The following is a 24,406-nucleotide window of genomic DNA, read 5'->3' as shown; positions in this document are numbered from 1 at the left end:
TCTGGTCCTCCAGTCCCCCAACAGCCCAACTCTGGTCCTCCAGTACCCCCAACAGCCCAACTCTGGTCCTCCAGTACCCCCAACAGCCCAACTCTGGTCCTCCAGTACCCCCAACAGCCCAACTCTGGTCCTCCAGTACCCCCAACAGCCCAACTCTGGTCCTCCAGTACCCCCAACAGCCCAACTCTGGTCCTCCAGTACCCCCAACAGCCCAACTCTGGTCCTCCAGTACCCCCAACAGCCCAACTCTGGTCCTCCAGTACCCCCAACAGCCCAACTCTGGTCCTGGTCCTACAGTACCCCCAACAGCCCAACTCTGGTCCTACAGTACCCCCAACAGCCCAACTCTGGTCCTACAGTACCCCCAACAGCCCAACTCTGGTCCTACAGTACCCCCAACAGCCCAACTCTGGTCCTACAGTACCCCCAACAGCCCAACTCTGGTCCTACAGTACCCCCAACAGCCCAACTCTGGTCCTACAGTACCCCCAACAGCCCAACTCTGGTCCTACAGTACCCCCAACAGCCCAACTCTGGTCCTACAGTACCCCCAACAGCCCAACTCTGGTCCTACAGTACCTCCAACAGCCCAACTCTGGTCCTACAGTACCCCCAACAGCCCAACTCTGGTCCTACAGTACCCCCAACAGCCCAACTCTGGTCCTACAGTACCCCCAACAGCCCAACTCTGGTCCTACAGTACCCCCAACAGCAAACCTGCTTCTACTTGTCAACTAATCATCAAGCCCTTGACAAGTTGAATCAGGCGTTTTTGTCTGGGGCTTCAACACAAATGTGTGCTGCTGGGGTTACTGGAGGACTGGAGTTGGGCTGCTGGGAGTACTGGAGGACTGGATTTGGGAAACACTGACCTAAGTCGCTAGAAAGCCTTACAACATAGTTAACAAGGAGCCTGGTTCAGATTCAAGGCAGCAGGTAGCCTAGGGTTAAGAGCGCTAGGCCAATAACCGACAGGTTGCTGGTTCAAATCCCCAAGCTGACTAGATGGAAAATCTGTTGATGTGCCCTTTAGCAAGGCACTTAACCTTAATTGCTCTGGATAAGAACATCTGCTAAATGTAAAGATGAAGTCTTCTCAGAAATGACTTAAATGTAAATGTAAATGTAGATACAACAGTAGAGAAAGGTGGTCAATCACATAACATGTTACAAAACATACCTGTTTCAGTTGACGACGCATCATCACTTCCTGTCGCGTAGCCATGGGAACACACGCAACGAGAAGCCGAGCCAACGGCGCTGTGCCTTGCGTGGACGGGATGATGCGAGCAGGAGCAGGCCGACGGTCTGTCGTGGCTTTGGAGATGGTGGCGTTGGTCGCAGTCCCCATCCAGAATCACAGGGGGCAGTATGTTCAACCCCATCATGATGTCTTCCAGCATCTTCTCAATCTGCTCGTCTGAATCCTCTACCTGCCGGCCAAAACAAGACGACCACAACGGATATATGTTGTTACACATTTCTGTGTTAACCTGGATCATTTTCAAATGTGTGGTTGAATTGTTTTTATTTTATTTATCATCAAATAAATGAAGGTACCGGAGGCTGGGACAAGGCGAGCTGTGGTTCATGTGTTGAGTGTGGAGTCGGATGATGGGTGGAGCTGCAGTGTTTGAGGGAGGCTGACTGGGCGGTGGTGGTTTTGGAGGTGGGGCGGGATCGGGGTGGAGGGGTGAGGAAAGCTGTCTCGAGGTTAGAGCACCGGGGGAGGGCTGGGGACTGGGGCGGGGGGAGAGGCTGGCGTGGTAGTTGTCTTGTCCTCATGCGATCATGCGTTTCCTGCCGTGACAGAATAAAAGGAGACATTTTAGAACACTTAGAGAAGATAAACCACATGGCTCCATTACATTTATATACTAACGTTTACACACCTATTCTGTCTTCAGCAGGGTTTCACCTGAACAGGGTTTCACCTGCTGTTGTGCTGCTGTTTTGACAGCTCAGATTAACTTGAATAATGGACAGGGTATTCAGAAACCCCTCAATGGCTTCCTAACATGGTAACGGCTAGTCACTGTATCAAAACTCATGGGCAAAAATGTTCTAGAGTGAAAATGTAGCCCTCAAATTAATCTCTTTGCTGACTGACAACAATCAGTTAGAATGGCATTGGAAGTGTTAGAACAGTTTCATAGTTACTGTGTCACTCACCTTCTTCAGAGCAGCGAGGACCAACTGCCTCTGACCAGGTGAGATGGTTCTGTCCCTCTCCTGCATTTGACCAGGTGAGATGGTTCTGTCCCTCTCCTGCATTTGACCAGGTGAGATGGTTCCGTCCCTCTCCTGCCTCTGACCAGGTGAGAAGGTTCCGTCCCTCTCCTGCCCCTGACCAGGTGAGAAGGTTCCGTCCCTCTCCTGCCTCTGACCAGGTGAGAAGGTTCCGTCCCTCTCCTGCCCCTGACCAGGTGAGATGGTTCTGTCCCTCTCCTGCCCCTGACCAGGTGAGATGGTTCTGTCCCTCTCCTGCCCCTGACCAGGTGAGATGGTTCTGTCCCTCTCCTGCCCCTGACCAGGTGAGATGGTTCTGTCCCTCTCCTGCCCCTGACCAGGTGAGATGGTTCTGTCCCTCTCCTGCCCCTGACCAGGTGAGATGGTTCCGTCCCTCTGCTGCCCCTGACCAGGTGAGAAGGTTCCGTCCTTCTCCTGCCCCTGACCAGGTGAGAAGGTTCCGTCCTTCTCCTGCCCCTGACCAGGTGAGAAGGTTCCGTCCTTCTCCTGCCCCTGACCAGGTGAGATGCTTCCGTCCGTCTCCTGCCCACTGACCAGCTCCCACAGCTGTTAAACAATCAATCAAATGTATTGATAAAGCAGTTTTTAGATCAAAAGAGTGAGAATAAGGGGTTTTACATTAACCCAGCCTGGACTCCAGACAGCAAGCAGAGGCACACATTAGCAAAGAAAAACTCAACATCCAAGATGGCACCCTATTCACCACACAGTGCACTACTTTTCACCAGGGCCCTGGTCAAAACTAGGGCACTACTTAGGGAAACGGGTGCCATTTTGGACACCCCACCTACCTGTCCCCTGGTCCTCCTCCTCAGCTTGACCTTGATGGAGATCTGAGTGTTCTCCAGCCTCTGTCCGCTCAGCCACTTCCTCCCAACCACACCTCACAATCACATCACATCTTATTTACAGTGCAGTTATACACGGCAACACACTTTACAGGACATGACACAGACACAAATAAACAACATGCTAAATATGAGATTCAGAAAATAACTAGAAACCCCAAAGGATGTGTAAAATAACTGTCATCCCCTCATACCTCTCCTCTCCAGACACTCCCCTGTTCCTCCTTCCTCTGCTCTCCCAGTGTGTGATGTCAGCTGCTGCTCCCTCTTCTTCTCCATCCTCCTCTCCGTTACGCCGTTCTCTGCCACAGAGCATTCTGGGATGGCACTCTCCTCCCGGGGTGTCGTGGGGTGGTCCGAATCGTCACTCTGGGTGACCATGTCACCGCTCAGGACAACAGAGGACAATGAGAGGTTTGTGACCTCCGCTTTAGAGGTCCGAGGGTGGGTTCTAAAGGGAGCTGTTCCACAGTTGACCGGTGCTTTAGAGGTCCGAGGGTGGGTTCTAAAGGGAGCTGTTCCACAGTTGACCGGTGCTTTGGCGCTGGGTGGGGTGGAACTGGGGTGTGAAGTGGGGGTCATAATCTGGGGACTCAGGGAAGGGGGTGCCGTGTGAGTTGTGTGCTGCTGGCCTTCACTGCTGCTCTGGACTAGTAGGAGGGGTGTAGGGAGAGCATCAGGGAGAGGACTGAGGAAAGCCATGTAAATACCTCCATTACAGTCCACAGTCTGTGTCCCCATCTCCACCAACGCCCCCACCTGTGTCTCTCCTCCCTCCGTCTGCACCCCCACATCTCTGAGACTGCACCTCCTCTCCTCCTCCCCCTCCCCCTCCCTCCCCCGGTCCTTCCACCCCTCCACCAAGCGGCCTATGCCCAGCTTACAGGCAGCGGCCATAACCTCTTCTTGTTCCATGGTGCCCTCTCCCTCCAGCTCTCCGGAGTACAGGAGATCCACCAGCTTCAGCAGGGTCTGGGCCTTCACAGCCTGGAGCTTGAGTGGCCATCTCTGCCCAGCCGGGAGGGGGGATGACTGGTTGGACAGGGCATTGGACAGGTAGGGGCTCAGGGCAGCCAGGATGCAGCTGTGGGCCGGGACTGACAATCCTGTGGGAAGAGAGAAATGTGACATCATTAGCTACATTTATAATGCAGGTTAGGAAATGTGATGAAGGCCTACTGGGGTTTAGGTGTGAAATAAGGGCATGTGGAAGGAGAGGAAGAATGGCAGTTGGATTTGATTGATCCATTTATTTACTATCCTCAATCTAAACCTCATTAGGTCTCCCTAACTTACATCAATCATTTGGTTACTTTACATAATTTCGTTTCTGTCCCTCCCTCCCACCATCAGTCTATAGCAGGGTATCACAGTAGAGACCAGTGGAGGCTGGTGGGAGGAGCTATAGGAGGACAGGCTACTTTTAATGACTGGAATGGACTCCAATGTGGTTTCCATGTGTCTGACACCGTTCCATTGATTCCAGAGTATGTGAGAGGAGCGGGCGGCCCAATGTGACTGGAAGGTGGAGCGAGGGGCCCAATGTGACTGGAAGGTGGAGCGAGGGGCCCAATGTGACTGGAAGGTGGAGCGAGGGGCCCAATGTGACTGGAAGGTGGAGCGAGGGGCCCAATGTGACTGGAAGGTGGAGCGAGGGGCCCAATGTGACTGGATGCTCTGATTGAGTCCACCCCCCCCCCTCGCTCTCCTCCCTCAGTCTGTAGTAGGGTATCACAGTAGACTGCAGTCTCTCCATCACTCCCCTCATCCTTCACCATCAGTCTGTAACAGGTTATCACAGTAGACTGCATCTCACCATCACTCCCCTCATCCCTCACCATCAGTCTATAACAGGTTATCACAGTAGACTGCAGTCTCTCCATCACTCCCCTCCTCCCTCACCATCAGTCTGTAACAGGGTATCACAGTAGACTGCAGTCTCTCCATCACTCCCCTCCTCCCTCACCATCAGTCTGTAACAGGGTATCACAGTAGACTGCAGTCTCTCCATCACTCCCCTCCTCCCTCACCATCAGTCTGTAACAGGGTATCACAGTAGACTGCAGTCTCTCCATCACTCCCCTCCTCCCTCACCATCAGTCTGTAACAGGGTATCACAGTAGACTGCAGTCTCTCCATCACTCCCCTCCTCCCTCACCATCAGTCTGTAACAGGGTATCACAGTAGACTGCAGTCTCTCCATCACTCCCCTCCTCCCTCACCATCAGTCTGTAACAGGTTATCACAGTAGACTGCAGTCTCTCCATCACTCCCCTCCTCCCTCACCATCAGTCTGTAACAGGGTATCACAGTAGAGACTGTTGTGCTTCTGTCTCTGTAGTTCCTCCAGGAGCCTCAACTCAAAGCCAGGCAGACGGTACCTCCACATCCTCCTCTTCTTGGCCTCCACCCTGAGAGGGAGGGGTGGGTTGGGGGAGGGGCTATTGGGTAGAATGGAGAGGGGGGATAGAGTGGTAGAGGAGACAGAGGACAAATGGATGTGGGGAGAAGGGGGGAGGCAGTGGGTAGCACGGAGAGGGATAGAGTTGTGGGGTTTAGAGGATAGAAAGGGATGTAGGGGAGAAGGGGGGAGGCAGGGGAAAATGGGGGAGAGATTTAAATGCAGATCGTTCTGACGGTATACAGCATTTGACGAAGTGAAACAATGGTAAAACCGGATTTTCATTCATTGTCTCAAAATGTCGTGCTTGGAGAAGACTGGGCTGAAAAGACAAGGTGTGAAGTTGGTTGTGAGATGCTACGGGCAGCAACAATGTCATACTTGTTTGGACCAGACAGGATCAGATAGATGGCCTGCACGTAGAGAGACAGAGGGGCGCTGTTTCGCTCGCTCGGATGCTTTCTCCTGTGATATCCATTCAGCCTCTTGCGAATTGAAGGAAAATTATGAAACAGAAATACGAAAATGTTATTTTTTTTCTTGGGTAATCCTGGCTTCCCTTGGCCTCCATAAATACACACCACCGGGGTGAGTGGCTAGTACTTTACATTTGGGACTCTTTTGTCATGTATTAGTTAACACATTCGTTTCATAACTAGAATAAAAGAAGTTCAGGTATTTGTATCACTTGTTAGTCAGTGTTTTTGCTAGAAAAGACAGCTTGTTCCGTTGGAACGCCATGCAATTCAAAGCGTGTTGTGGGCGACCTCCACTTAAAAGACACACTGACAATAGGCCTACAATCAAAAACACAAATGTTAATGTGTTGCATTAGTGCACATTCATCTCGTTCTCAAACAACTGCAAGTGTGGTACAGCTTTCTATGTAAATGAGTTTAATATGTATACTTTTCAGCACACTCGTGCCGGGGAACTAGAAACGAAATGTCTGGTGACGTTAGCTAAATGTGTTAGCTGGACGGCTAGCTAATGCACATGCTTACCTTTTCGATGCCAGTCAGGGCTTTTTTTTTCTAGTGACTTGCTTTCTCGAAAATCTGAATATCGCCAACCAATTTGTTTCAAATAGTTAATGTTGACATATTCCCACAACGTGGTCAAATTCACGGACTGACGTCACACTTCAGAAAGGAGTTCTCTTCGACGTCAAAATCGCGAGGGGCGATCGTGCGTGTTCATGCGTAGTTAACGTGGGAGAAGCCAAGCCTGCGCATCCGAATCATGGGGTCATTTCGGCTCGTCGTTGATAATCAACGTCTGTCGTACCGCACTCAGCGGAAGAGCCATTTGATCTGATCAAGAGCAAACCTGTTGAAATCTTCAGTTCAATGTTGAAAAGTATTCTGTTGACTTTAGCCAATCAGAGGCGTGCGTTACTTCACCCATTGATTTCAGCGTCTCAACACGGTATGATTGATGTTTGTGTTTATGAAGAGTACAACTGTACAGCGAGAACTACTAACATTTACTGCGACACATGCATTTCTCAAATCACACAGAGCTAGAGAAAAAAAGTCAAGGCCAGTATTGAAAAAAGCACTTTTTATTTTATTTATTATAAACAGTATTGCTTGTTACATATTCCATTCATGAGAGAAATGTGCAACATTAAGAGCCAAGGCATAGAAGAAGAGATTAAGGTTTTCATCCAGAATCACATTTTAGATCAGCGTTCCAATAATAAACTGTTGACAGAAATTGAGAGTTGGACTGTCTCCTAAATGTCCCCCTGTCCCCTATATAGTTAACTACTTTCACCCAGAGCCATATCAGGCCATTTAGTAGTGTACTATATTGGGAATAGGGGATCATTTAGAATGCAAAATTGATTTTACATTGTGTTTTGCTTGTTTTCTCTTTAATTAAAATATATAAACCATAAATGTTTCTCAATTCAAAAATAAACCTGATTGCATATGCGTTCACCCACAATACCTGCAAGACGAATAAACCCAAATCATAAAATATAAAAACAATACATAAAACCAGTAAAATTAACAAATATTTATCTTCTATATATAGTTAAATTTGCTTTTTATTTTATTTATTTTTTAAATAGCAACTAGAATCAAAATCAGGTCTTTGCACTTAAACAAATCTTGCTAATTTAATTTTATGCTCCGCCCCTCTTTAGTCCCACTTTCCCATTGGATTCCACTCCCACATCATTTCCTGTATCAGTTCTAGATCATCTCATTCTAGGACTATATCTGGTTACAAGGCAACTCATTTACATTTTTCTGAGACTGACCATTTGTAGTGTTGGATTGGCATGAAAATAATCAAAGGAACCAAGAAACGCTTTTACCCCTAGTGCTTTAATCTACTGAGAAAATATCTACATCTTACTCTGCACTGAGAATAATAATGTTGTCTACGGTACTAAAGGAACTCAGTCTGGGGGAAACAACCAGCTAAATGTGTCCTCTCCCCTCTTAGTGTTCTGTGGTCTCCATGGACACCAGCCAGTCCAGTAGGGTAGATGTTCAGTAGGCTGGAACCATCCAGTCTGACGTGGAACGTATGGCACTAGAATGGTTCTCTCTGTTCCATATGCAGAGCATCAATCATATCAACTCTATACATTCCATTGTGTTATTATGCGGAACACACAAAAACTGTTCTATACATTCCATTTGGATTCAATGTTCTGGAATGTTGCTGCTAGTGAATGATACCCCCAGGGAAAACCCCCATCCCACCTTAAAAACACCAACGAACGAGGCACTCCAGTTAGCCATGAGCCACACAGACGTAGTTGAAGGCGATCACATATTTACACATTCATATATATATAGAGATTTGCAGATTGAAAGAAATGCAGTCACTGGATCAACAATCAAATCTGTGGTTTCTCCCATAGCTTCAGGAGAACCATTAGAACCAGAGCGAGTTGAGAAAGGGGGTATAACAATGACGCTGAAGATAGAAATGTATTGAATAGAGCCGAAACGGTTCACTGGTCTATTAATACAAGGCTGAAAATCATAGAAATATAATCTGCAGAACAGACGATCAAGAATGTTCTGTGACGCAAGACCCATGTGTAAAATGTTAAAGTGGTCGTCAAGCTACTTACATTCCCACAACACTGCCCAATGGCACACCAGTGCCTGTGACATCACCCAATGATGTCATATACACTAGAACATCACAACAGATGGCTCCGAGAAGAGAAGCAGTGTTCAGAAATACTCTGTAGTAGAAAGTTACTGCAATAGTGGTGTGTAGTTTGGCACGTGTTCATCACTGTAGTCAGAACCACAACTCAGCAATCACACCTCCAACAAAGACCAAAGCAACACCGGCGGTAGATCAACAAACATTCATTCTTTGTTGGGAAACAGAAGTTTAGTGGTAATTAGTTATCACAAGAAAATAAAAAAAACCTTGACTGGAAATCTTCACAATCACTTGTAGAAACGCAGTTTTAACCATTCCAGTAAAAAAAGGGGTTTGTCAGTTTAAGTTCAGTTACAGTTTGAATCCCATTCCAACAGTTCCCTTTTGATTAGCTTTGTTACTGTGGTTCCCAGATGAAGTCACAACTGTCCCTATTGTGGTGGGAGGAGTTAGTGTAGTGTTGGGGGTTAGTGTGTCACTGTGGTGGGAGGAGTTACTAAATTAGAAGTGGTCTTATGTCATAGTAGTGTCGACAGGTAGAAGAGGGATGTCAGGAGTCCATGGTGTTCCTTTAGTGGCTAAAAGTCACAGTCTAAATAGAGGAATGAGGGAGAGCTAGGGAGGTGAGGAAGGCTGAAGGTCATGCAAGTGGCTTATGTCACAGACCCCGAGAGAGATAAGAGGGAAAGAAGATTTAGAAATTGAGAGGAGAGGAAAAAGAGAGAAAGGAAAGAGAAAAAGGGAGACAGAAGGAGAGAGTCCAGTTCTAGTGGAGTCAGTGGTCCCTCAGTGAGTGTCCAGAGGTTCAGCAGGGGCAGTAGGCCGGTAGAGGCTGCTCTCTTCTAGTGATGCACACTATCAGTTTCTCTGTGGGAACACCAGGACAGAGAGAGAGAGAGAAGGGTTACTACCATGTGCAATATTTGTAGTAAGAGTGCAACTCATTAACCAGCTGTATAAACTTAGAGGATTGAGAGGACACAGAACCTGCTAGTGAAGGCAATCTGTCACAGCCTAAACATCACCAATCAATACATGACACACACAGCCTAAACATCACCAATCAATACATGACACACACAGCCTAAACATCACCAATCAATACATGACACACACAGACAACATGAACACACACAGCCTAAACATCACCAATCAATACATGACACACACAGACAACATGAACACACAGCCTAAACATCACCAATCAATACATGACACACACAGCCTAAACATCACCAATCAATACATGACACACACAGCCTAAACATCACCAATCAATACATGACACACACAGCCTAAACATCACCAATCAATACATGACACACACAGACAACATGAACACACAAGCAAACATCACCAATCAGATAACATGAACACAGCCTAAACATCACCAATCAATACATATGACACACAGACAACATGAACACACACAGCCTAAACATCACCAATCAATACATGACACACACAGCCTAAACATCACCAATCAATACATGACACACACAGACAACATGAACACACACAGCCTAAACATTACCAATCAATACATGACACACACAGACAACATGAACACACACAGCCTAAACATCACCAATCAATACATGACACACACAGCCTAAACATCACCAATCAATACATGACACACACAGACAACATGAACACACACAGCCTAAACATTACCAATCAATACATGACACACACAGACAACATGAACACACACAGCCTAAACATTACCAATCAATACATGACACACACAGACTAAACATCACCAATCAATACATGACACACACAGCCTAAACATCACCAATCAATACATGACACACACAGCCTAAACATCACCAATCAATACATGACACACACAGCCTAAACATCACCAATCAATACATGACACACACAGCCTAAACATCACCAATCAATACATGACACAGATGCTTGAAAAGAGATCAAACACACACAAGACAAAATTCCATATGTATACAGACTTGAAACAAATGAAACGAACATCAGGACACAAGATCAACAACATACTATATCAAATATACAAATCACCAGCAGAGGGAGCAAGAAACAAACACCAATACAATGGGGGGACACACAGAGGTTAGTTAGGCCATGCGGTTTAGTGAGAGAGGCAGGTGTTCAGTCGGTGGACACACATACCATGCGTTCACATGCAGTGTGTGGGGGGGTGTGGCCTAACCGTCATAAGAGTCCATGAGAGGAACAGAGTCCCGCCTCTCCTCATACAGCCCTCCCTGAGAGGGGGAAGAGAAGGTGGGAAGAAGAGAAAAGGGGGAGAAAGAAAGAACGGGAAGGAGAAAGAGAGAACGGGAAGGAGAAAGAGAGAACGGGGGGGAGAGAGGGGGGGAGAAAGAAAAGAACGGGGGGGAGAAAGAGAGAACGGGGGGGGAGAAAGAAGAACGGGGGGGGAGAGAAAAGAAAGAACGGGGGGGGGAGAAAGAAAGAACGGGGGGAGAAAGAAAGAACGGGGAGGGAGAAAGAAAGAACGGGGGAAGAAAGAAAGAACGGGGGAGAAAGAAAGAACGGGGGGAGAAAGAAAGAACGGGGGGAGAAAGAAAGAACGGGGGAAAAGAAAGAACGGGGGGGGAAAGAAAGAACGGGGAGGAAAGAAAGAACGGGGAGAGAAAGAAAGAACGGGGGGAGAAAGAAAGAACGGGAGGGAGAAAGAAAGAACGGGGGAGGAAAGAACGGGAGGAGAAAAAAAAGAACGGGGGAGGAGAAAGAAAGAACGGGGAGGAGAAAGAAAGAAGAAAGAAAGGGGGGGAGGAGAAAGAAAAGAACGGGGGAGGAGAAAGAAAGAAAAGGGGGGGAGAAAGAAAGAACGGGGGAGAACGGGAGAGAAAGAAAGAACGGGAGGAGAAAGAAAGAACGGGGAGGAGAAAGAAAGAACGGGGAGGAGAAAGAAAGAAGAAAGAAAGAACGGGGAGGAGAAAGAAAGAACGGGGAGGAGAAAGAGAACGGGAGGAGAAAGAAAGAACGGGGGGAGAAACGAAAAAGAAGAAAAGAACGGGGGGGAGAAAGAAAGAACGGGGGGGGAGAAAGAACGGGAGGAGAAAGAAAGAACGGGGAGGGGGAGAAAGAAAGAACGGGGGGGGAGAAAGAAAGAACGGGGAGGGGAACGGGGGAGAAAGAAAGAACGGGGAGGGGGAGAAAGAAAGAACGGGAGGGGGAGAAAGAAAGAACGGGGAGGGGAGAAAGAAAGAACGGGGAGGGGGAGAAAGAAAGAACGGGGGAGGGGGAGAAAGAGAAAGAAAGAAAGAACGGGGGGGGGAGAAAAAGAAAGGGAACGGGGAGGGGGAGAAAGAAAGAACGGGAGGGGGAGAAAGAAAGAACGGAAAACGGGAGAACGGGGGAGAAAGAAAGAACGGGGAGAACGGGGAGAAAGAAAGAAAGAACGGGGAGGAAAGAAAGAAAGAAAGAACGGGGGAGAAAGAAAGAACGGGGGAGAAAGAAAGAACGGGGGAGAAAGAAAGAACGGGGGGAAAGAAAGAACGGGGAGAGAAAGAAAGAACGGGGGGAGAAAACGAAAGAAAGAAAGAACGGGGAGAGAAAGAAAAAGAAAGAACGGGGGGGAGAAAGAAAGAACGGGAGAAAGAAAGAAAGAACGGGGAGGAGAAAAAGAACGGGGGGGAGAAAGAAAGAACGGGGAGGAGAAAGAAAAAGAAAGAACGGGGAGGAGAAAGAAAGAACGGGGGAGAAAGAAAGAACGGGGAGAAAGAAAGAACGGGGGAGAAAGAAAGAAAGAAGAGGAGAGAAAGGGAAAGAAAGAACGGGGGAGGGGGGAGGAAAGAAAGAAAAGAAAGAACGGGGGGGGAGAAAGAAAGAACGGGGGAGAAAGAAAGAACGGGGGGAAAGAAAGAACGGGGGGGAGAAAGAAAGAACGGGGGAGAGAAAGAAAGAACGGGGGAGAAAGAAAGAACGGGGGGGAGAAAGAAAGAACGGGGGAGAAAGAAAGAACGGGGGAGGAGAAAGAAAGAACGGGGGAGAACGGGGAGAAAGAAAGAAAGGGGGAGAAAGAAAGAACGGGGGGAGAAAAGAAAGAAAGAACGGGGAGGAGAAAGAAAGAACGGGGAGAGAAAGAAAGAAAGAAAGAAAGAACGGGGAGAAAGAAAGAAGGGAACGGAAAGAAAGAACGGGGAGAAAGAACGGGGAGAAAAGAAAGAAAGAAGGAGAAAGAAAGAACGGGGAGAAAGAAAGAAAGAACGGGGGAGAAAGAAAGAAGAACGGGAGAAAGAACGGGGAGGAAAAGAAAGAACGGGAGGAGAAAGAAAGAACGGGGAGGAGAAAGAAAGAAAGAAAGAACGGGGAGAGAAAGAAAGAACGGGGGAGAAAGAAAGAACGGGAGAGAAAGAAAGAACGGGAGGAGAAAGAAAGAACGGGGGAGAAAGAAAGAACGGGAGAGAAAGAAAGAACGGGGGAGAAAGAACGGGGAGAAAGAAAGAACGGGGAGAAAGAAAGAAAGAAAGAAAGAACGGGGAGGGGAGGGGAGAAAGAAAGAACGGGGAGGAGAAAGAAAGAACGGGGGAGAGAAAGAAAGAACGGGAGGAGAAAGAAAGAACGGGGGAGAAAGAAAGAACGGGGAGAAAGGAGAGGAAAAGAAAGAACGGGGGAGAAAGAAAAAGAACGGGGGGGGGAGAAAGAAAGAACGGGGGAAAAGAAAGAACGGGAGGAGAAAGAAAGAACGGGAGGAGAAAGAAAGAACGGGGAGAAAAGAAAGAACGGGGAGGAAAAGAAAGAACGGGGAGGGAGAAAGAAAGAAAGAAAGAAAGAAAGAACGGGGAGGAAAAGAAAGAACGGGAGGGGAAAGAAAGAACGAGAAGAAAGAACGGGGAGAAAGAACGGGGAGAAAGAAAGAAAGAACGGGGTGTTCAGAAAGAAAGAACGGGAGGGGGAGAAAGAAAGAACGGGGGGAGAAAAAGAAAAAAAGAACGAAAGAAAGAGAAAGAAAGAACGGGAGGGGGGAAAGAAAGAACGGGGGGAGGGGGAGAAAGAAAGAACGGGGAGAAAGAAAGAAAGGAGAAAGAACGGGGGAGAGGAGAAAGAAAGAACGGGGGAGAAAGAAAGAAAAGAACGAAGGGGGAGAAAGAAAGAAAGAGAAAGAACGGGGGGAGAGAGAAAGAAAGAACGGGGGGAGAAAGAAAGAAAAGAAAGAACGGGGGAGAAAAAGAAAGAAAGAACGAGGGGGAAAGAAAGAACGGGGGAGAAAGAAAGAACGGGGAGAAAGAACGGGAGAAAGAAAGAACGGGGAGAAAGAAAGAACGGGGGAGAAAGAAAGAACGGGGAGAAAGAACGGGAGAGAAGAACGAAAGAACGGGGAGAGAAAGAAAGAGAGGGGAGAAAGAAAGAACGGGGGGGAAAGAAAGAAAGAAATCGAACGGGAGAGAAAGAAAGAACGGGGAGGATTTAGAGAGAGAAAGAAAGAACGGGGGAGAAAGAAAAGAAAGAACGGGGAGGAGAAAGAAAGAACGGGGGAGAGAAGAACGGGGGGGAGAAAGAACGGGGGAGAAAGAAAGAACAGGGAGGAGAAAAGAAAGAACGGGGAGAAAGAAAGAAGGGGAGGAGAAAGAAAGAACGGGGAGAGAAAGAAAGAACGGGGGGGAGAAAGAAAGAACGGGGAGGAGAAAGAAAGAACGGGGAGGAGAAAGAAAGAACGGGGAGGAGAAAGAAAGAACGGGAGAAAGAAAGAACGGGGAGGAGAGAAAGAAAGAACGGGGAGGAGAAAGAAAGAACGGGGAGGAGAAAGAAAAACGGGGAGGAAAAGGGGAGAGAAGAGGGGGGGGGAGAGGGAAGAAAGGTGGTGGGTTGAAGCAGAGTGAGAGAAAGAGAGACGGGTGTGTTCAGAACGAACAATATGAAAACCAGAAAAATCAGATGAGAGAGAGAGAGGGGAAGAGAGAGGGGCGAGAGGGGGCGAGAGAGAGAGGGGGAAGAGAGAGAGAGGGGAGGGGAAGGGAGGGGAGAGAGGGGAAGGGAGAGAGAGAGGGAAGGGAGAGAGAGGGGGAAGGGAGAGAGAGAGGGGGAGAGAGAGAGAGGGGAAGAGAGAGAGAGGGGAAGAGAGAGAGGGGGGAAGAGAGAGAGGGGAAGAGAGAGAGAGAGGGGTTATAGAGAGAGGGGGCGAGAGAGAGAGGGGGGAGAGAGAGTGGGGGTTAGAGAGAGGGGGTTAGAGAGAGAGAGGGGCGAGAGAGAGAGGGGCGAGAGAGAGAGGGGCAAGAGAGAGAGGAAGAGAGAGTGTTGATAAAGTGGGTTAGTGTCAGAAGTTAAGTGAGAAATCGTTTGTGAGAAAAGAAGCTAACCACAGTATTTAGTGAGACATGCGAGAACATGCTCTGTGTGAGTGTGTACCTGTGCTGTGTCTTTGTCAGCAGGCTCCAGTGTTCTGTCCAGAGTGTTCTTCCTCCCCCTCTGGTCCAGTGTGGAGTAGGCATCTGGAAGACAGCCAAGGCCTGTTAACAGCTGTGTGTTTAGGCGTGTGCGTTGGTGTGTGTGTGTGTGTGTGCAGACATACCTGGTCCCATATCATTTAGTGGAATCATGTCTCTCTTGTCTCCTCCTCCTGACAAACAAACAAACACAGTCACAGGATGAGGGAGAGAAAAGGGTGGTAAGGAAGACGGGAGAGAGAAAAGGGGGGGGGGGTGTGGTGGGTTATAGTGTGGTGGGTTATAGTGTGTGGGTTTATAGTGTGGTGGGTTATAGTGTGGTAGGTTATAGTGTGGTAGGTTATAGTGTGGTAGGTTATAGTGTGGTGGGTTATAGTGTGGTAGGTTATAGTGTGGTGGGTTATAGTGTGGTGGGTTATAGTGTGGTGGGTTATAGTGTTATATAGTGTGGTAGGTTATAGTGTGTGGGGTTATAGTGTGGTGGTGGTTATAGTGTGGTGGTAGGTTATAGTGTGGTGGTTATAGGCGAGTGGTCGGAGATTGTAGGTAGGTGACTGGGTTCCCCACATAAACAAATACTGTTTTTGGTTTTAATTAAGAGTACAGATTGGGAGAATATACAAACTCTTCTGAGAAATGTTATAATTTTATTGAGTAAATGTATTTATCAGAGAGATGAAAATGTAATGAATAAAAGGTTATCGTGTGGTAGGTTATAGTGTGGTAGGTTATAGTGTGGTAGGTTATAGTGTGGTGGGTTATAGTGTGGTGGGTTATATAGTGTGGTAGGTTATAGTGTGTGGGTTATAGTGTGGTAGGTTATAGTGTGGTGGTTATAGTGTGGTAGGTTATAGTGTGGTGGGTTATAGTGTGGTGGGTTATAGTGTGGTGGGTTATAGTGTGGTGGGTTATAGTGTGGTGGGTTATAGTGTGGTAGGTTATAGTGTGGTAGGTTATAGTGTGGTAGGTTATAGTGTGGTAGGTTATAGTGTGGTAGGTTATAGTGTGGTAGGTTATAGTGTGGTAGGTTATAGTGTGGTAGGTTATAGTGTGGTGGGTTATAGTGTGGTGGGTTATAGTGTTTATAGTGTGGTAGGTTATAGTGTGGTGGGTTATAGTGTGGTGGGTTATAGTGTGGTAGGTTATAGTGTGGTAGGTTATAGTGTGGTAGGTTATAGTGTGGTAGGTTATAGTGTGGTGGGTTATAGTGTGGTGGGTTATAGTGTGGTGGTTATAGGCGAGTGGTCGGAGATTGTAGGTAGGTGACTGGGTTCCCCACATAAACAAATACTGTTTTTGGTTTTAATTAAGAGTACAGATTGGGAGAATATACAAACTGTTCTGAGAAATGTTATAATTTTATTGAGTAAATGTATTTATCAGAGAGATGAAAATATAATGAATAAAAGGTTGATGTAAAAATCGAAATTGACAAATTTCAGGGTTGTGTCATTTGATTTGTGGGGGGGGTGTGGGTTGTGAGAAATTCTGTGGGGGGGGGGGGGGGGGGGGGGGAATGGGGTCCCCCACAGAAAACCACTGAATACAACCGCTATAGGCTATTCAGAGCCGTCCATCAGCTGTAGTTACATAGACCCGTGGCAATCAAACATGGATCCAACCCAGACCCCAGGGACAATTTTAGACTCAGACACCTCGTTCCAGAGTCGGGTCTCAGATATTGGGGTAGACCTGTGAAGACCTCAGTGTGTGTGTGTGTGTGTGTGTGTGTGTGTGTGTGTGTGTGTGTGTGTGTGTGTGTGTGTGTGTGTGTGTGTGTGTGTGTGTGTGTGTGTGTGTGTGTGTGTGTGTAGCTAGATGTTATGGTCTGTCTCACCCCTGTCTATGAGCGGCAGCGTACTGTCTTCATATCCTCCGTTGACCCGGGGCTGGGTGCTGTTGGGCGGGTTGAGGTTCACCATGAAGTCTGTCTTCTTCCAGCCATCCTTCTCCAGGGTCTTCCTCAACTCCTTATAGCCCCAAACTAACTGGAGTATCAGGCCGGCACCACGCACCTCTCGCTCTGACCGGTTCCTATCAGGAGAGAGAACTGGAGGACTCAGAAAGAGAAACAGCATCAAACAGAAAGAGGTGATTCAACTACACCCCCCAGTCCACCCCGGAGGGAGGTCGACTACACCCCCCCAGTCCACCCCGGAGGGAGGTCAACTACACCCCCCCAGTCCAACCCGGAGGGAGGTCAACTACACCCCCCAGTCCACCCCGGAGGGAGGTCAACTACACCCCCCAGTCCACCCCGGAGGGAGGTCAACTACACCCCCCCCCATTCCACCCCGGAGGGAGGTCAACTACACCCCCCCCATTCCACCCCGGAGGGAGGTCAACTACACCCCCCATTCCACCCCGGAGGGAGGTCAACTACACCCCCTCCCATTCCACCCCGGAGGGAGGTCAACTACACCCCTCCCATTCCACCCCGGAGGGAGGTCAACTACACCCTCCCATTCCACCCCGGAGGGAGGTCAACTACACCCCTCCCATTCCACCCCGGAGGGAGGTCAACTACACCCTCCCATTCCACCCCGGAGGGAGGTCAACTACACCCTCCCATTCCACCCCGGAGGGAGGTCAACTACACCCCCCCATTCCACCCCGGAGGGAGGTCAACTCCACCCCCCCAGTCCACCCCGGAGGGAGGTCAACTACACCCTCCCATTCCACCCCGGAGGGAGGTCAACTACACCCCCCCATTCCACCCTGGAGGGAGGTCAACTACACCCCCCCATTCCACCCCGGAGGGAGGTTCCCCCCATTCCACCCCGGAGGGAGGTCAACTACACCCCTCCCCATTCCACCCCGGAGGGAGGTCAACTACACCCCCCATTCCACCCCGGAGGGAGGTCAACTCCCCCCCAGTCCACCCCGGAGGGAGGTCAACTACACCCCTCCCATTCCACCCCGGAGGGAGGTCAACTACACCCCCATTCCACCCCGGAGGGAGGTCAACTACACCCCCCATTCCACCCCGGAGGGAGGTCAACTACACCCCCCCATTCCACCCCGGAGGGAGGTCAACTACACCCCCCATTCCACCCCGGAGGGAGGTCAACTCACCCCCATTCCACCCCGGAGGGAGGTCAACTACACCCCCCCATTCCACCCCGGAGGGAGGTCAACTACACCCCCCATTCCACCCCGGAGGGAGGTCAACTACACCCCCCCCCATTCCACCCGAGGAGGTCAACTACACCCCCCCCCATTACACTCCGGAAGGAGGTCAACTACACCCCTCCCATTCCACCCAGGAGGGAGGTCAACTACACACCCCAGTCCCCGGGGGGAGATCAACTCCCCCCAGTCTCAGTTTTTCCTTTCAATTAGTGTGTAATTGATCAGTAAAAGGGAGAAACCCTGCAGACCCTCAGCCCACCAGAGACCGAGTTTGACACTCCTGTTCAACATCATCCAGACTGATGGAAAGAGACACATGCGCCTCTTTTTGTGTCTCACACACACACACACACACACACACACACACACACACACACACACACACACACACACACACACACACACACACACCAGCTTACCCGTCCTTATTGATGAGCACCAGTCTCTCGATGCCCTGCGAGGCTCTGAGGACCTTGGCAGCGTCCAGGCTGGAGCCCAGAACCTCATGAAGGGTGCTCAGTACAGACACCACCGTCTCCTCTGACAGAGCCCTCACAGGCTGGCTCTGACCCCCACCAGGCAGGTTGGATACCAGGTGGGGAACTGCATGTTTACCTACAGAGACAAGAGTTAGAGAGACATAGCTGTAGTATTTAATAACACAGGTTGGCTCAAAGAGAGCGCGAGAGAGGGAGAAAGAGAGGAAGTGAGAGAGGGACAAAGAGAGCGCGAGAGAGGGAGAAAGAGAGGGAGTGAGAGAGGGACAAAGAGGGCGCGAGAGAGGGACAAAGAGGGAGTGAGAGAGGGACAAAGAGGGAGTGAGAGAGGGACAAAGAGGGAGCGAGAGAGAGGGACAAAGAGAGCGAGAAGAGGGAGAAAGAGGGAGAAAGAGAGCAAGAGAAACAGGGAGAGGGAAAAACAGTTCCACAGAAACAGTACTAACCGAGCAGGTCTCTGTTGCGGGCGTCGATAGCCAGGTTCCTCAGAGCTCCAGACATGGCCCTGACCACCCGGTCGTTGCCATGGGCCAACAGCTCTGTCATCATGGGAAGACCCTTCTCCTGACGCAACAACGCACGGATATACCGCCCATACTGAGACAGAGAGAGAGAGAGAATACATACAGATCAATTATACCGCCCATACTGAGACAGAGAGAGAGAGAATACATACAGATCAATGATTATTGTAGTGTATTTGTGTTCAGGAAATGGACAGACTGTTTTGAGTACTAGACTGTGGTTTAACAAGGGTCTAGAAAGGTGGTGTCTGGGTTGGAGGTGGAGTTTGTGATTATACTGTGATTGACTTACAGTCCAGGTGTAAAGGGTTTCTGTTAGACGTCAAGTAAGGAGGCTGAAAGGGATGTGTGTCTGGTGGTGGTTGTGTTTGGGTTAAACTAACAGGTCGTGGTGGTGTTGGGCCTGATGGTGGTTGTGTTTGGGTTAAACTAACAGGTTGTGGTGGTGTTGGGCCTGATGGTGGTTGTGTTTGGGTTAAACTACCAGGTCGTGGTGGTGTTGGGCCTGATGGTGGTTGTGTTTGGGTTAAACTAACAGGTCGTGGTGGTGTTGTGTCTGGTGATGGTTGTGTTTGGGTTAAACTAACAGGTCGTGGTGGTGTTGTGTCTGGTGATGGTTGTGTTTGGGTTAAACTAACAGGTCGTGGTGGTGTTGGGTCTGGTGGTGGTTGTGTTTGGGTTAAACTAACAGGTCGTGGTGGTGTTGTGTCTGGTGGTGGTTGTGTTTGGGTTAAACTAACAGGTCGTGGTGGTGTTGTGTCTGGTGGTGGTTGTGTTTGGGTTAAACTAACAGGTCGTGGTGGTGTTGTGTCTGGTGGTGGTTGTGTTTGGGTTAAACTAACAGGTCGTGGTGGTGTTGTGTCTGGTGGTGGTTGTGTTTGGGTTAAACTAACAGGTCGTGGTGGTGTTGTGTCTGGTGATGGTTGTGTTTGGGTTAAACTAACAGGTCGTGGTGGTGTTGTGTCTGGTGGTGGTTGTGTTTGGGTTAAACTAACAGGTCGTGGTGGTGTTGTGTCTGGTGGTGGTTGTGTTAAACTAACAGGTCGCGGTGGTGTTGTGTCTGGTGATGGTTGTGTTTGGGTTAAACTAACAGGTCGCGGTGGTGTTGTGTCTGGTGGTGGTTGTGTTTGGGTTAAACTAACAGGTCGTGGTGGTGTTGTGTCTGGTGGTGGTTGTGTTTGGGTTAAACTAACAGGTCGTGGTGGTGTTGGGTCTGGTGGTGGTTGTGTTTGGGTTAAACTAACAGGTCGTGGTGGTGTTGGGTCTGGTGGTGGTTGTGTTTGGGTTAAACTAACAGGTCGTGGTGGTGTTGTGTCTGGTGGTGGTTGTGTTTGGGTTAAACTAACAGGTCGTGGTGGTGTTGGGCCTGATGGTGGTTGTGTTTGGGTTAAACTAACAGGTCGTGGTGGTGTTGGGTCTGGTGGTGGTTGTGTTTGGGTTAAACTAACAGGTCGTGGTGGTGTTGGGCCTGATGGTGGTTGTGTTTGGGTTAAACTAACAGGTCGTGGTGGTGTTGTGTCTGGTGATGGTTGTGTTTGGGTTAAACTAACAGGTCGTGGTGGTGTTGTGTCTGGTGATGGTTGTGTTTGGGTTAAACTAACAGGTCGTGGTGGTGTTGGGCCTGATGGTGGTTGTGTTTGGGTTAAACTAACAGGTCGTGGTGGTGTTGTGTCTGGTGATGGTTGTGTTTGGGTTAAACTAACAGGTCGTGGTGGTGTTGGGTCTGGTGGTGGTTGTGTTAAACTAACAGGTCGTGGTGGTGTTGTGTCTGGTGATGGTTGTGTTTGTGTTAAACTAACAGGTCGTGGTGGTGTTGGGTCTGTGATGGTTGTGTTTGGGTTAAACTAACAGGTCGTGGTGGTGTTGTGTCTGGTGGTGGTTGTGTTTGGGTTAAACTAACAGGTCGTGGTGGTGTTGTGTCTGGTGGTGGTTGTGTTTGGGTTAAACTAACAGGTCGTGGTGGTGTTGGGCCTGATGGTGGTTGTGTTTGGGTTAAACTAACAGGTCGTGGTGTCTCAAGGTGTGTGGTGGTGTTGGGCCTGATGGTGGTTGTGTTTGGGTTAAACTAACAGGTCGTGGTGTCTCCAGGTGTGTGGTGGTGTTGGGCCTGATGGTGGTTGTGTTTGTGTTAAACTAACAGGTCGTGGTGGTGTTGGGCCTGATGGTGGTTGTGTTAAACTAACAGGTCGTGGTGGTGTTGGGTCTGGTGGTGGTTGTGTTTGGGTTAAACTAACAGGTCGTGGTGGTGTTGTGTCTGGTGGTGGTTGTGTTTGGGTTAAACTAACAGGTCGTGGTGGTGTTGGGTCTGGTGATGGTTGTGTTTGGGTTAAACTAACAGGTCGTGGTGGTGTTGGGTCTGGTGGTGGTTGTGTTTGGGTTAAACTAACAGGTCGTGGTGGTGTTGTGTCTGGTGGTGGTTGTGTTTGGGTTAAACTAACAGGTCGTGGTGGTGTTGGGCCTGATGGTGGTTGTGTTTGGGTTAAACTAACAGGTCGTGGTGGTGTTGGGTCTGGTAACAGGTCGTGGTGGTGTTGGGCCTGATGGTGGTTGTGTTTGGGTTAAACTAACAGGTCGTGGTGGTGTTGTGTCTGGTGATGGTTGTGTTTGGGTTAAACTAACAGGTCGTGGTGGTGTTGTGTCTGGTGATGGTTGTGTTTGGGTTAAACTAACAGGTCGTGGTGGTGTTGGGCCTGATGGTGGTTGTGTTTGGGTTAAACTAACAGGTCGTGGTGGTGTTGTGTCTGGTGATGGTTGTGTTTGGGTTAAACTAACAGGTCGTGGTGGTGTTGGGTCTGGTGGTGGTTGGTTAAACTAACAGGTCCTGGTGATGGTTGTGTTTGTGTTAAACTAACAGGTCGTGGTGGTGTTGGGTCTGGTGATGGTTGTGTTTGGGTTAAACTAACAGGTTGGTGGTGTTAAAACTAACAGGTCGTGGTGGTGTTGTGTCTGGTGGTGGTTGTGTTTGGGTTAAACTAACAGGTCGTGGTGGTGTTGGGCCTGATGGTGGTTGTGTTTGGGTTAAACTAACAGGTCGTGGTGGTGTTGGGCCTGATGGTGGTTGTGTTTGGGTTAAACTAACAGGTCGTGGTGGTGTTGGGCCTGATGGTGGTTGTGTTTGTGTTAAACTAACAGGTCGTGGTGGTGTTGGGCCTGATGGTGGTTGTGTTTGGGTTAAACTAACAGGTCGTGGGGTGTTGTGTCTGGTGGTGGTTGTGTTTGGGTTAAACTAACAGGTCGTGGTGGTGTTGGGTCTGATGGTGGTTGTGTTTGGGTTAAACTAACAGGTCGTGGTGGTGTTGGGCCTGATGGTGGTTGTGTTTGGGTTAAACTAACAGGTCGTGGTGGTGTTGGGCCTGATGGTGGTTGTGTTTGGGTTAAACTAACAGGTCGTGGTGGTGTTGTGTCTGGTGGTGGTTGTGTTTGGGTTAAACTAACAGGTGGGGTGTTGGGCCTGATGGTGGTTGTGTTTGGGTTAAACTAACAGGTCGTGGTGGTGTTGGGCCTGATGGTGGTTGTGTTTGGGTTAAACTAACAGGTCGTGGTGGTGTTGGGCCTGATGGTGGTTGTGTTTGGGTTAAACTAACAGGTCGTGGTGGTGTTGGGCCTGATGGTGGTTGTGTTTGGGTTAAACTAACAGGTCGTGGTGGTGTTGGGCCTGATGGTGGTTGTGTTTGGGTTAAACTAACAGGTCGTGGTGGTGTTGGGCCTGATGGTGGTTGTGTTTGGGTTAAACTAACAGGTCGTGGTGGTGTTGGGTCTGATGGTGGTTGTGTTTGGGTTAAACTAACAGGTCGTGGTGGTGTTGTGTCTGGTGGTGGTTGTGTTTGGGTTAAACTAACAGGTCGTGGTGGTGTTGGGCCTGATGGTGGTTGTGTTTGGGTTAAACTAACAGGTCGTGGTGGTGTTGGGCCTGATGGTGGTTGTGTTTGTGTTAAACTAACAGGTCGTGGTGGTGTTGGGTCTGATGGTGGTTGTGTTAAACTAACAGGTCGTGGTGTCAAGGTGTGTGGTGGTGTTGGGCCAGATGGTGGTGGTGGTTGTGTTAAACTAACAGGCCGTGGTGTCTCAAGGTGTGTGGTGGTGGTGTGGTTGACTCACGGTCCAGCGTCCGGCACACAGGTTCTGCACGGCTCCGGCGGAGGCTTCCAGCACGGTGGGGTTCTTACTCTCCTTCAGCAGAGAGGTGTAGACACGCACCACCTCTGGCTGGAACAACAACTCATAACCTGGAGAGATACACACGAGGGAGAGGTGTTAGAAACATGGAGACATCTCATTGTCTTCTCATTTTCACCTGCACTGTTGCTGCATTAATAAATCTCAGACTTCAGTGAGTTCAAGAGAACTGGGAGCTTGGGGGGGGTCACTTTGAATGGTCATCCAGCTCAGAATAGAGCTCGGAATTTCAGAACTGAAGATCACTGACATGATTTGACCTCGTTTCCCAGTTGTCTTGAAAGCAGCATGATTGGGGAAAAAACTTCACAGGTGAAAACAATGTGATGGGAGCTCATTAGGCTGGCATAGCTGTCACCTGGTCACTTCTTTCAGATCAGTACAACAGATGAGTGGACAGGAGAAACATGCATATTCCAGTCTACATGATGCCACTTTATACTGTGTTACCTTTGGCAGGTGTAGTCCTCTTTGGAATGTCAATCATATCTGCTCCGTCTTCATTTCTCCCTGCAACAGAACATCAGAACACTCAGAAACAGACGCACAGAACACTCAATAAACCCCCGGCCCCCCACTACAGTGCTCTAGAACCCCCCGCCCGCTACGGTGCTCTAGAACCCCCCGCCCGCTACGGTGCTCTAGAACCCCCCGCCCGCTACGGTGCTCTAGAACCCTCTAACCGCTATGGTTCTCTAGAACCACACAGCTCTGTGAGCCACTGAAAAAGCCGCTTGGTAGGAGCACACATGCTAACACAGACTCATACACACACACACGCTGCACACTGTCTCTTACACACATCGTCCTCTAGGAGACGGCAGAGAGCATGCCAGTGCATGCATAGAGTTAGGAGACTGACACATCATTAGCCCGTCCTAATTAATGCTCTACCCAGCAGACAAGCAGAGGTCAGAGCTTACCTTTAGAACACCAGTCATCTGTTCCACAGCAGAGAGGAGAGCAGAACGAGGGATGATTAAATGATAGGAGGAGGAGAGAGGAAGATCATTTGAGTCAAGCGAGAACAGCAGCA

At 49.2% G+C, this 24,406-nt stretch overlaps 1 protein-coding gene across 6 annotated transcripts in view; it reads right to left on the bottom strand.

The window, feature by feature from the left end:
- Positions 1–7,047: 7,047 nt before the first annotated feature.
- The window catches only part of ctnnd1 (catenin (cadherin-associated protein), delta 1), a 58,898-nt gene continuing 41,539 nt past the window's right edge, over positions 7,048–24,406 (bottom strand). For 3 of the 6 annotated variants that reach the window (XM_046336396.1, XM_046336402.1, XM_046336400.1), the window contains 10 exons: positions 24,294–24,311; positions 23,821–23,880; positions 23,293–23,420; positions 19,117–19,267; positions 18,593–18,788; positions 16,879–17,075; positions 15,167–15,214; positions 15,004–15,086; positions 10,841–10,895; positions 7,048–9,510 (listed from right to left, as the gene is read on the bottom strand). In XM_046336396.1, the coding sequence (XP_046192352.1) occupies positions 9,449–9,510; positions 10,841–10,895; positions 15,004–15,086; positions 15,167–15,214; positions 16,879–17,075; positions 18,593–18,788; positions 19,117–19,267; positions 23,293–23,420; positions 23,821–23,880; positions 24,294–24,311 (998 nt within the window). In that variant the 3' untranslated portion in view covers positions 7,048–9,448. Of the gene's footprint in view, positions 9,511–10,800; positions 10,896–15,003; positions 15,087–15,166; positions 15,215–16,878; positions 17,076–18,592; positions 18,789–19,116; positions 19,268–23,292; positions 23,421–23,820; positions 23,881–24,293; positions 24,312–24,406 lie in introns of all 6 variants that reach the window. The other 3 variants (XM_046336398.1, XM_046336399.1, XM_046336397.1) reach the window with 3 other exon arrangements.

The sequence above is a fragment of the Oncorhynchus gorbuscha genome, unplaced genomic scaffold, assembly GCF_021184085.1.
Source record: "Oncorhynchus gorbuscha isolate QuinsamMale2020 ecotype Even-year unplaced genomic scaffold, OgorEven_v1.0 Un_scaffold_1038, whole genome shotgun sequence".
NCBI lineage: Eukaryota > Metazoa > Chordata > Actinopteri > Salmoniformes > Salmonidae > Oncorhynchus > Oncorhynchus gorbuscha.
The sequence above is the reverse complement of the archived record's forward strand: the minus strand, read 5'-3'. Positions and strand labels throughout refer to the sequence as shown.